We start from the raw sequence: 13,940 nt of genomic DNA, 5'->3' as shown, positions 1-13,940 counted from the left end.
TACAGTAGTTTTCTTCGTTCTCAACTCCTTTAATTATATAATATTTTTTTTGACATCTCATCAAAGATGAAGAGAAGAATATGGAAGTCTGGGCATTTACGGGGCTGACAACCGTCATAGGCTGGTTTAAGTGATCACTTTACACAAGTGTAACATTCACCAATTCTACCCATTATTGACATCCACACTACTCAAATTCTTGGAAGTTCTATATATATGAACCAATTCAGAAACCTTGTTCTTGAATCACTAGAACTTCGCTAGAGACATCTATTGGTGAGATGTAAAGAAGCTTTTTACTAAGCAGAAACTCTTATATTAAATGTAAATGCGTAAATGCCCAGACTTCCATATTCTTCTCTTCATCTTTGATGATATGTCAAAAAATAATATGAAAATAACTTCTGTAATTGGAGATAATCCAGATTTTGTGAAAAAGTATTTGGACACACTCAAAATGTTGTATATTATTCTTCCTTTCGAACCCTTATATGCACCCAATGGTTCATACGGTACTGCATGGTTTTTAAGTAGCATTCTTAAACATGGCCTAATTAATTCAAATAAATAAATTAATTACATAAATTAAGTCATCTTAAAAACTTTTTTTAATAAATTTTTTTTACTATATTTAACACAACTACATATTTCAATTTAATACTATTTCTATAAGCCTAAGCGGCCCATTATTAGAAATAGGTATCAAATTGTGGTAGATTGGGTTCGAACCGAGAAACTCTGACTAAAGATTCCGCGACACTAACCCCGACACATTTTAATTTTTTATTTTTAGTAAAAAAACAATTACAAACTACCATTTATATACATATAGGTATATTTAGGTAGGTCGTGTGTTCGATGCTATTTTGTGTCATATGCAAATTGCGCCTTAATTTAGACAATCTGCATAACATTTTAGTTTTACATAGCAAAGCATTCTACGAATAAAAATAGAAAATCTTTACAATTAATTTCGTTATTTCAACTATCGTTACTTTGTATTATTTTCACTTGGAATTTAATTTAATGTAATGTAAAAAAAACTAGCTTGGGTCATTGGATAAAGAGCATTAGATCTCGGATTCGACTCTCAGAGAGACAAATTAAATTTGAGTGATTTTTAAGCTATTATTTCAACTTCATATGACTTAAGACCTGTGTACGTGTTGTGTGTACCTGTGTACGTACTGGTAAGTGTAGAACTTATCACATTGTCTTCTTCATTAAATAAATCAAATTAACATTTTATTGATCATGTATAGTGTTTAGTAAGGATAATGGTCATAAGTAAAAGAAAAAAAAATATATATATATAAATTTAAAACTATTTTTAACAGTCCCTTTTCTTGTATAAACTGTAAAATATTAATGTTTCGGAGTACCTTCTGTAAGGAGTTGTAGCTACTGAATGGAGGTTAATTGAAAGAGTCTTCCAGCGCCTCCATTATTTCACCCCTAATTAAGAGCAATTTTAATTTCGGAATGAGGCATTTCTCACAGCAATTCAACCCATTTATAAGTGAAAATAATAATTTAAAATATTGTAAAGTATAAGCATGTTTTGAATGTCTTTATTTTTCGTCTTTCAATATTTTACTATGTTGGCTGTGTCAAGTATCGTTGCGGTTATTGTTAAATAAGTCTTGTGGGATTTTTACGAAGAGTTGTTTTTTTCTGGTTATTCCGTGTCCTTAGTTTTTGGATAAATTAATATAAAGGAATAAAATTGAACCATGTCATATGAAGAAACTTTGAAAATTTTTATGAGATTTATGAGATGCCTTTATTGAGATTTCGATGTAGTTAGTAAGTGTAGTAAGTAAAGTTTTAGGAGAATTTTAGAATAACGTTTTTTGTCTATGCTTTATGTCTTTTTGTATTGAAAAAAATCTATAAAAATGCACTTTTGTCTATATTTTATATGTATGTTTGATAGATACAACACTAACACGAAGGAATAAAATTATGCTTTATTATATAAAATAATTTTTAAATTCTTGTTAAGTTTTGAGATGCCTTAATTGAGATTTTGATAAAGTTTGATGAAGTTTTAGAATAATATTAATAAGGATTTTGATGAAGTTTGCCAGCGAATAGTAAAGTTTTTATAATGTGACGAAAATAACATTTTTCCATATTTTATATGCTTGACGCACAAATATTATATAAGAATTGTATATTTTTACAGAAAATGTTTTAAATTGCCCTGTTTGTATATTTAAAATAATAATAATAAAATCTTCGTAATAAAACATTATACTATACTTTCAAGGAGTCAACACCCCAAGAGCGACAAGCGGAGGCACAAACACATCCTTAGGATCTACAAAAAGAAGAAGAAGAAGAAGAAGAAGCCTCTTTTTTTTCAATATTGAAGTATAGTAACCCTAACATCATATATACCATACATACATAATATTAATAACTCCACTGCATTGCGTTGAACTACCATTAGCTTCACGATAAAATCTCTGCTCGGCTCTTTACTGAGTAACTATTATTATCAGCTTTATCTATCGATTTTATTATTATTTTACCGACGTCAGGCGTTATTCCAACACTAGATATCTAATGGAAATAGTCGAACTTTATGGACACATTCATTTTGTTCACACGATTTAATAAAATAAAAATATTAATAAGAAAATAACTAGAAATTAAATAAAACAAATTTGACGAGAGAATTTTTTTAAAAACCCTTTATTTTTAAATAAAATGTTAGAAACATAACAAACACATTAATAAACATATGTAAAAATGACGAAAAATCACATCCTAACATTTATATAAAATTTAAATATAATGACAGAGTGCAGATACAAAATGTTTTTTTGGTACCTCGGATGGTTTAAACAATGATTGTTCATTCCCAATTATCATTTACTTAATAAATAGTATTATAATACAAATATTTATCCTTGCATCATATATTTACTTTTTGAGTGTTTCAAAGCAGAGGAAGACCGAGAAAAACATGGCACGATCAGGTATGCCAAATACTTGAAAGTGGTCAGGTTAGGAATCGTAACAATCGGCGGGTATGTATGAGGAGATGCATGAACGTGGAAGAGGCGAAGAATGTTTGCAAAGACAGAGTGGTGTGGCTTTCTATTCTCTCTGCCTACCCCTGCGGGGAAGCGGCATGATGGTTAGTTATTTTTTTTTTAGAGTGTTTCACTGCTTTTTTTGTATCATTTTTATACTACGCTTGAATTTTTACTTTTCACTTTGTTCAAATACTTCATACATCAATTTCCTTAAACTTAAAAAAAATTGTCTTGAAAAACATCTTTCCTAAACGTAAAATTTAACTACCCGGTATAATTGTAAATGCGGTATCGAAATTGTAAATATATTACTAATAATAATAATAACTAATGTTTCTTTATAGCGTAAAAGCTTGGTTTTTAAGAAAGCTGTATAATTTTTTTTCTTCGAAATTAATAGCAATGAAATAAAAGAATGATAAATAAATAACACTTTGATGAATGTACTCCTGAAATACGATTCTTCGGATCGTGTAGAAATACAATAAATTATGTTATAATTACTTTATTTAAAATAAAGTTTCAAAATATAATTTGTATACTGGTAACTGTTATGCTTTTATGCACGATATCCTGGATAAGTCATCTGTCACGTTGCGAGGTCTGTCTTGTGTGCCAAATTAGGACAGAACCTTCTAACTTCTTTTTTTGGTTGAAGGGAGAGCCACCACGCGACCTGGATCCTAAAATTTTGCTCTGAAAAAAGTCGTTGAATAATTTTCCTCTTTTTGTCATTTACTGCTGGACTTACTTGTCTATTATGCTGGAGGATTCTAGAATTTAAGAGGGACAATATAATTTCATCAATTGATTCGGCAGTCACTTTGTGGTAGAATCTATCCATTTTTAATCAATGTTTTACTTGGTAAATACCACTATTTCTAAATCTACAGTGACACGTATTTCGATGCATTCCGCATCATTTTCAAACACCGTATGTGAAGTTAATTCTAAATTTTAGAGTTGGATTATTGGGAAGTTGAAGGTTGAAGAGGGGGTAAGAGCTGTTTCTTATTTTATTTATTTATTTAATTTAAATTTTTTATTTCTTATCAGTGGGAACATAGACAAACGGGGGGAGGCTTTAGTCATTGTCATATTGTTAATTATGGGTTTATTGTTATTTGTATTTTTATGAATTTCTATTGTTTCAAAATGTTGCAGTTTATGGTTTTTCGTATGAATTATTTTTAGGATTTCTACGTTATTGTGGTTAAATTTGTGTTCATTGTCTATTAAATGCTTAGTGAATTCTTATTCAAAAATATTATTTCTCAAACAAAATTCATGTCGTCTGATCTTATTTTGAATTTTCTGGAAGTCATACCAATGTACGAACTTCCACAGTCGTAGTTTAATTTATATGTGCAACTGTGGCGTTTCATTCTTTCTGCCTACTCCTGCGGGAAAATAGCGTGATGGTAGTAGTAGTAGTGAAGTAAACCTGCCTGGACAGTCCCGGTCAAACTGGGATGTCTGGCCAGCCTAATAATGTAGGGTTTCTTGCTTGATTTTCTTACCCCGCGTAACATCGAAATCGTCCAAAAAAGGGCCGTGTAAAAAAGTCAGGGATCATATGAACTGGTTCGAATACTGATTATTTTTTTCCGTAATATTACAACTCACGGCGAGTAGAGTTATCAACTTATCATTATATAAACGGATGGCGACGTTATTTTTTAAGTTTTATTGATATGCGCCGATGTTCTCCGCGATATCAGACTGATATGGGAACATTATATTATTATCGAGGTCGTAAAACTACCAACGATAAACTCTGATTTTATTACCAATTGATATTTTTTTAACACTGTCTATCTTTATTAATTATTCAGGATATATATTCGGTATAAATTTATGCAAATGTGACGACGGAAATAAGGAATTTCAGTCACTGGTATTTCATTAATATTTTTTTACACCATATATACATATGCTACTTCAAATAGATATTAAAATATTGGTGTGATGATATTGCTAACGACGAAACTCTGTCGCTGGCCTAATAAAAGTGAAAAGCTGTTTTAAAAAATTATATATACATATTACTATGTATATCCTTTTATAAATAAAAATGATTTTTCAAAGTAATATTTACTTAATGTACCATGGACTGCAAGCTGATGCTCAATTTGCCTCCATATAAATAACGATTAAAACCACTGCTTTCATACTATTCAGCGCCCTATAAGCCATTCAGTATTGTTAAGGGTAAGAAGGAATACAAGTGGCATTTATTTAAGATGCAGATTACCATATTGATAAGCAACCTTCAATGAAAAATGGGAAAAACAATGAATTAAAACAAGTTTTAAGACACAATAAACTTTTATTTTTTGTTTATTTAAATATACAACGAATTCAACTATACATGTTTATTCACACACAGAAATAAATAGGATTTTTGTATAATTAACAAATTGAAATATTGTATTTAGAATAACGCATCTACAATCATTCATTCTACACAAATAATATTATACAATTGTTATACATATTAGGATTTTCTTAAAATGTTATCTTACTATCATGCTACTATCACTTTGGTTAAATTAATAAAACATTTGAACATATTACATATTGACAAGGATCCATGATTAATATATTATTATTTTACACAATTATCCATGATTAAGTCTTACATATGATGTATTAACATGCGTATATTTTAGGCGAACAAGACCTCACTCATCATACATTTAGTTAGTTAATTTTGTATTCTGGTTTTCAATAAGTTTTTCAAATCATAAAGGTAAAAAAATATTTTTACCGGATTTTTCTGTAGGCCGTAATTATGTAAACGATCAAAAGTTTGCACCATTTTTATATTTCTTGAGCTAATTTGTTGTCGGATATAAACTAGAAAGCTTTCAGAACTATCTAAATTGTTTTGTGACTATTTCAAATTAAATATTTCGTGGTACCCGATTTTTTATCTCGATTTTATTCAGCGATATAAAACGGTCTTTCAAAAAAACATTATTTGTGAGAGGTCTAAAAGGTAAAGTCAAATCAATCGTCTTGCTTATATTGGCAAGAAATTAACAATGTTTCGACAGAAACTTTGGGCCACTAAAGAGGCAAAAAGATAAGGCGAAGCCTTTATATATAAATGCTAGAGGTGACTATTTGGTAGACTGTCCAACCAAGTTAGGTGGTGCCGTGGTTAGTATCGCGGACTGTGAATTAGAATTTTCGTGTTCGAATCCAGTCCAGTACAACTTGAAAACTGTTTTTAATGAAATAGAAATATTTGTGTATGTATGTTAAATGAGGACTCAAATATTTATCAGTAAAAAACGGAATTTTGATGACTTATTTTGGTTACCAAGTTCTTTAATAATTTGGCTATGTAATTATGGCTCACCCTGTGGAAATCACACAATATTCACGATTTGTACAACGATTTTTAAGTAGTTTTATTCAAAGGTATTGTAAAAAAAATATGTTCGTTTTTTTTCGTGATTTTTGTTTTCGGAACATAAATTCAATATTTCTGTAGGTTATGGTATAAGATTTTAAGAAAAATTATGCATATATTTAACATAAGATTTGCTTGGTATATTACCACCATCTCTTATAATCTATTGCGACGCGTGTTTCGATGCATATCGCATTGTTTTCAAACACGGTAAATAAGTCAAGATTTTGAGAAATAGTGGTATTTAATAAATGAAATTAAAATTGAAATTGATACATATTCCCACAAAGCGATTGCCGAATAAATTAATGATAACCACATATATTTCAAGAATATTCGGAATATAGGTGAAAACAATATTTTTTTCTTTCACTTAAATACAATTGAAATTCAACCGTCTATAATCTAATTTTACCGATTTTATTTTCATTGAAAACTTATAGTGAACATACGTAATATTCGAATGCTTATCACCATACTCGTACCTATATTCTAGAAATATTTCTTATCTTATGTAAACGTTGGTAAATACACTTAATAAATATTTTACAATTAAATTCATATGTGACTTATAAGTGAAGATTACTTTTATTTACAATTTATACAATAATAATATTTAAGTATCTAACATCTAATCCACGTCGGTGAATATTATTTACAATATATACGTATTTTATTAAAACGTCTAATTCTTTTAATATTATATGTTTATCTATCTTCGTATCGAATATTTTTATTGATGATTACATTATCGATCTATAATCTAAACAACACATAATTTCCACAGTTTAATAAAATATATCTTAATATTATAATATAGTTATTATATAAAGCATTAGGTACAATTCTAGTATAATTCGCGCATAGGAATGTAATTATTAGAAAAAAGATAGTAGTTATGATATCTATACAGTTTTATCATGTAATAAATTAAAATAAGTAGTTTTTTTATAACTTTGTCGAATCTTCGAGACTAATCAATGAAACGATAGCGTTGTGTAAGGAACTTTGAAATATTGAAATCTATAAGTATGTCGGAAAAATTCTGTCGATTTTTCGCATGTACAGATTTTATCTAGTTACAAAATAAATATCATTGAGATCTTACAGTTTTATTTCTTTCTCATAATATATCTGAAAATAATCTATTTGAAAGTACCAACGAGACAAAAATTCAGCAGATGGATAAAGAAAGATGTACGCATTTGTGAAGAATGCTGTGAGTGTTTGTAGTTACCCAAGAACGAAGTTATCAATTTTATTCAGGTGATATCCAGAAAAAACGAAAAACCACAGAACTTTCTCGACAACCGATTTTAATAGTACTCTACTATTTTTTTCACCACCAGCACCTCGGCTGTGGCATACCAGGCTGACAGGGAGGAAGAAGAAGAGGCGCCATATCTCCAGGACCTCTCGCACCTGCACAAGGCCTTCCATCCCTCACCAACACAGGAACAGCTACTCTTCTAGGAGAGGCCAGAGATCCTTGATCCTGCATTCCTTTCTCCTGATGAGCTCGCTTAGTCTTGTACCTGTGATTTTGAAACCATATCTTTACTTGCGTCGGAGTCAATCTGATCAAACTGGCTAAATGCTCTCTTTCAGGCGCTGAGAGATATCTTTGCTGTCTGAATCTCCTCTCCAGTTCGTATGTTTGGGCCTTTGAAAACAGGACTCGCCTCTTGCGCTTTTTGTGTGCCTGCATTTGGCCTGTCATGTTCATGTCTTCTTCGTCGTCGTCCTGATCTTCCTCTAAGGATTCTTCAGCTCTTCTCGGTGGACCTAGAGACGCCATCGGAGCGTCGGATACTGCAGGGGAGGTGCTGTCAGGACTCGCTTGTTGTCCTATCAAACCTGCGGACAATGGTAAAAATACTTTATTAGATTCAATTTGTTTGGCTGAATAAGAACACTTATTATTTTGTTATTTTACACCATAGCATACATTTTACCCATCGTTTTATTTTACAATCATAGATGTAAAAAATACTTTTAATAGTAAAAGTATTCAAATAATAGTAAGGTTTATTTTGGTTTTAGTTTAACAATCTCCCGATGTGTAGGACGCATACATCAATAACTGGGGGGATAACAAAAATAGGTATAAATTGTACACAAAAATGTCATACACATCATATGTTATATAGGCGAAACGCGCTGGTATATTAGAAACTTTTTCAATACAAAAGATGTATGAATAAAATTATATAAAGGAATTAACTTGAAATATAATAAAAGTAATTCAGTCTAGATTTTAAAGATATATATCAATATCAATCTTAAGTGATATTTATTTGTCCTTCTGGGAATATTTGCAAACGAATGTCACAAAAATTTCAGATAAACATTTGAAAAATTATTGTTTTTATCTCTCAAGTTTTTGTAAATCAACATAAGCATTTCAGAAATGAAAAATATAAACTACATAGACTCGTATACTTAAAACTGATATACCATAATTATATTATGGCATGTATGTACTTAGTTACCGGCACTTATGAGATTTGTATTACTTGTAAAGGAGTAATGAACAATTTCAATGAAGGTAGTACATATATCACGTTAATTGAACAAAGTTGGACGCCCATCGCCATTGTATGGCTGTACACGTGTTAATGCGTATAATTTATTAAATCAATCAGCGGATAGTGTGAGTTTCAAGTAATAAATCATTCATTATTATTGATCTTGGGATTTTGATTCAGAAATTAATAATGGATAGAAGAGGCTATTGAAATGCGTGGAACGCACTGAAAGGGATATGAAACATTGGCCTTTGATAAATCACAACTGATGGTAATATTCCCGTTCCTCTCCTCTCCATCAATCATCGTTGGGGATAATTAATGGACCTTCTGCGGTAGGTTCACGTAGACCTGTGAGAAATGAAATGTTCCTCATAATAAAGACACATTACCTAATGTAAATCAAACAATGATGATTCTATTGCTCCCAGGATCTATGTACAAAGCCTTTATTATGAACACATTCTCCGACTTCCAACTCTCAGCGTCCCGTATTTGGTATTCACTGAAGATAACTAGTTATCATTATCAAATTACTTCCTATTTAAATTCTTAAATTCTTTCCACATTATTTCAAAGTATTTTAATATAAGGTTAGTTCGAAAGTTCGAAAGTGCCCATTTATTGAATTTTTGAAACAGGATTAATAAATAAATTTATTTCATTTTTCAAATTTCAACACAGATGAAGAAGAATATATGTAAGAAGTTTGGGTATTTACAGGGATAATATCCTGTAATAGGCTGGTTAAGTGATCACTTTACAAACGTGCAATATTCACCATTCTACCCCCATGATTGTTACTATACCAACCATACTACTCATTTTTTTGTAACTAATCTAATTCATCATTAATCTCACGAAACTGTACATATGACTTCACTGGAGCCATCATTGGTTGGATTAGGAAAGATTTTATTTAGCAGAGACACTTTTATTTGATCCTAACTGGATTATTTAACATACTGGGAAACGGCTGAAAAGATTATTTTCAATTTTTATGCTGCTTATTATTTGACCCGTTATAATTGTAATTGTTCACAAATCTGGGTTTTTACTACATAAAAGTCATTTTGAAATATCAAATAACTAATAATGATTTAAAATAACTCCTAAGTGGATAAAACCCAGATTTGGTAAAAAGTAATTGGACACAAAAAAAAAATACGGTGTTTAAAAATGATGCAAAATGCATCGAAACACGTGTCCTAATAGATTTTAAGAATTGGTGGTATTGAACAAACAATAATAATAATAAAACCCTTATCCGCACCCCAATGGGGCACTGCTTCATATAAACGCAGTGTTATCTTGATCGTTTACACATGAAGGAAAGGTGATCAGCCCTTTGCTTCAGGTACCAGTCTGGGGTTATATTGAATAAATATTATAGTGAAAAAAAACACTTAATTTATTTAACAAATAAAATATAAATTAAAATAGATAGAAATTATCAATAAGTGACTGCTGAATCAATTGATGGAAAATAAAACGAATCATTTAATCCTATTTTCAATTCGCCCAAATGAAAAAAAATGTCGTCCATATAATTCAGGAGCAAAGACATAAAAATAATTCATTATACCGCAGTAAATTGGGCGAACTATAAAATATCCGAGCGCGAACAATAGTTTACCTGGTTAGAAGTAATGGAATGAAAATATATTTTTTCTGATAGCTTTCAGGGCGGGATAATGTTTGTCAGCGTAATGGCGGACATAAAATATAATATAGTTTAGTTTCATATAGAATTCAGATGAAAAAATCTATGACGGATCGACCATTGTATTCTGCCTATTGTTGACGAGGAACCGAATTAGGGCGTTACAGGGAGTGATTTGATTTTTCGCTCGAAAGTTTTTCGCAGCTGCTATTTTAGATTTACGACTGGCGAAGAAATGTGGTGGGTTAAATAAATTATTTGGTAGATCTCTTTCTGGGGTAGTCATCCAAAGGTCAGATAAATTTTGTCGATAAATGGGTTCAGAAATTATTACCAGCTAAGTTAAGTTATTGGGGTTTTAGAAGTAATAGAATTCAGTAGTTATCTTTCTATTACTAATACTTATAGTAATATTTTATTTTTTTAATTTAAATTATAACGCTTAAGGATCAATACTTTAATTGGCTTATTACAAAAGTCTTTTCTGCATTGTGTGATGATGAAGAATTATCTTTTTCATTAAAATACGAAAGATGCAAGTATTGTAAAATTATTTAATTTATTGATGTGGCATATGAAGGTCTAGGCACTTACAGGGCTAACGACCTGATTACTGACACGATTTGCAAAAAGAGAAATCAAATTTCAGAAGTCATGATTATGCTTTAGTTGAAAACACCTTGAATTTAGTAAATTTTTATAAACACAGACCTTTTCTTGAAATGCATGTAAGAGTCTTCCCGAATCATTTTAAATTCTTGGAGACGACTGAAAATATAATTTTAAATTTACACTTCTTCATCCGTTTTGGAATATCAATAAAAAACTAAAATAATGTAGCTAAACTAAAAGTTTGGACACAGGTCCTAAAAATATTGTTAATTGTTTAATTGTTTATTTATTTGATCAGATATTGAGCTTGCAACCTCAAACATGGTAATTCTTTTCCTTCCGACCCTTATCCACTATCAATGGTGCAAAGGGCACTGCATCAAATTGACGCAATGTTAGGTTGATCGTTAATAATATGAAGGCAAGTCCTGCGCGTCAGGTAAGTACCAGTTCAAGGTAAATAAACATTGTATTGAAAAAACTCCTCAATGTATTGAATCGTTTTATATATTTAAAAAAAAGGTTTTTTTTATTAAACTTTGATAAAAATTAAATAAATTGATAACCTCTGTAACGAGACAGACTAAATACGAAATAGAGTGGCTGTAAGGGAAGTTACCCCAACATTGTTAGTTAAGGGAGGGGATAAATACAGTTTAAGTAGCACTGTTTACTCACAATGTGTTTGGTGTGTTTCTATTTGTCGTGTGTACTGTCCCAAACTGATCCAGAGATTCTAATAATTTCATCAGTGGTTCTTAAACTCATTTAAAAAAATATAATTTTAAGAACGTAACATTATTTCTGCTTTTTTTTAATACTGCTAATACCAGCTTCAAAATAAATTTATTTCAATATAAGATCTTGGTGCATATTGAAAAGAATGTTAAGCTATGTATATTGAATAGTTTTCCCGGTGTTGAAAAATAATAATATTTATTGATTATAATGTTAGGAAAAAAGCACAGGTTTTTTAGATACTGTGAATCGACTCCATGTCTGCATTTGATTTCAGCTACTACAGATTAAAAAGTTTTTTTCAATTTTGAATATAAAAATGAAATGGATGAAAACCGAAGACCTCATTATGAAAAATACTAAGTGGCTACAATTGTGTGTACCTTATAAAAAAATAATGCAGTATGTGTAACGTTGTAGAACCTTATGCGTGATTCAAAAGTGAAAGGGTGCGAAATTCACTCCCAGAAGACATCTGCCATTCGATCCTATTTAAATTCAAGTATTATTATTGTGAGTTATGTATATTTCAAAATACCTGAAAATAATTGATATTCTAACTTATACACACACTTAATGAAATGCCAAAATGTCATTTATTATTGAAGATATAATATTATATTAAAATACTATATAACCACATAAATACGAGAAGATATCCTTTATACAAGATGGAAATATATAACGTTTTCATTGTTTTCATGAATTGTTTTTATTCCTAAAAAAATGAAAAAATATCCACTTATAAACATTTTGACATATACTCGTATAAATATTAACAATATTAACATATTTTTATGGGTACAATAAATCTCATATACATATATATATATATATATATATATATATATATATATATATATATATATATATATATATATATATATATACATATATATATATATAATATATATATATATATATATATATATATATATATATATATATATATATATACATATACATATATACATATATATAATATTCACAGATTTTTTAGGGCGAAATCATGCTCTTTACGTGTGATTTATTACTTTAAATAAAGTGTAATTAACATTTTACACAATCTACCCTCCATCAAAGTTCATAGTGCATAAAATGGCGGGTCCCCCATTCGACAAAACCGCTATTCGAGAACCACTTTTGTATAACAAATGAACAAATGAGTGCAAGGATCAACTGAGATTCATATTAGCTCTTAGTGTAAGTGTGAAAAAATACATTTAAATCCATTCCCCCCCTAAATAACAGCAGCATTCGTATTAATTTTTCTTTATTCGTTTCATTTTATGCCGAGCTACTTTTTTCCGTGTAATCAGGGTATATTTGGCTACGCGATACGGCAACAAACTAGGGGCTGGTAAACTATTCTACTCTCTGTAAAATAGTGCTCCAAATATTTATTTTTGATATTTTACCTACAACAAATTATTTAAAACGTGCTAAATAATATTATTTAGCACTTTTTAGCTTTTTCTGTATCAGCCAATAGTACACATAATAATAAGATTAAATAAATTAAAGATTTCATATAAAATTTTAGCACGTTTTAAATAATTTGTAGTAGGTAAGCCTCATATGTATTTTAGATATTATTTAAATTTGATTTATTCATTTATTTAGCTTTTTACACTGACTAAATGTATTATGGGTACATCTCCGGGCTTAACACATAATACCTCCCAACCAACAAAAAAACTGACAAGTGATCAAGATTTTTACCTTATACAGCTGTCTAAAACTGGTGGGCAGATAGTATTTATACACAAGTGGAAACGAATAATAAATTAAGAAAACTCTTATTTGTGGAAAAGTATTTGAACACACTCAAAATGTTGTAAATATTTTTGTATTACAGTGGTTCATTGGATAATTTTTTGACGAATCTCACTATGAAACATCATATTCGTTGAATTTAATAATTTCGGCAA

The 13,940-nt window shown here is 29.7% G+C and overlaps 1 protein-coding gene across 1 annotated transcript in view; it reads right to left on the bottom strand.

The window, feature by feature from the left end:
* Positions 1–7,807: 7,807 nt before the first annotated feature.
* The window catches only part of LOC148310444 (uncharacterized), a 39,240-nt gene continuing 33,107 nt past the window's right edge, over positions 7,808–13,940 (bottom strand). Inside the window, 1 exon segment of the mRNA XM_088258429.1 lies at positions 7,808–8,325. Coding sequence (XP_088114555.1) covers positions 7,808–8,325 — 518 coding nt within the window.

The sequence above is a fragment of the Brachycentrus maculatus genome, unplaced genomic scaffold (genome assembly GCF_059751285.1).
Source record: "Brachycentrus maculatus isolate JH-2025_06_01 unplaced genomic scaffold, ASM5975128v1 h1tg000095l, whole genome shotgun sequence".
Taxonomy (NCBI): Eukaryota; Metazoa; Arthropoda; class Insecta; order Trichoptera; family Brachycentridae; genus Brachycentrus; species Brachycentrus maculatus.
The sequence above is the reverse complement of the archived record's forward strand: the minus strand, read 5'-3'. Positions and strand labels throughout refer to the sequence as shown.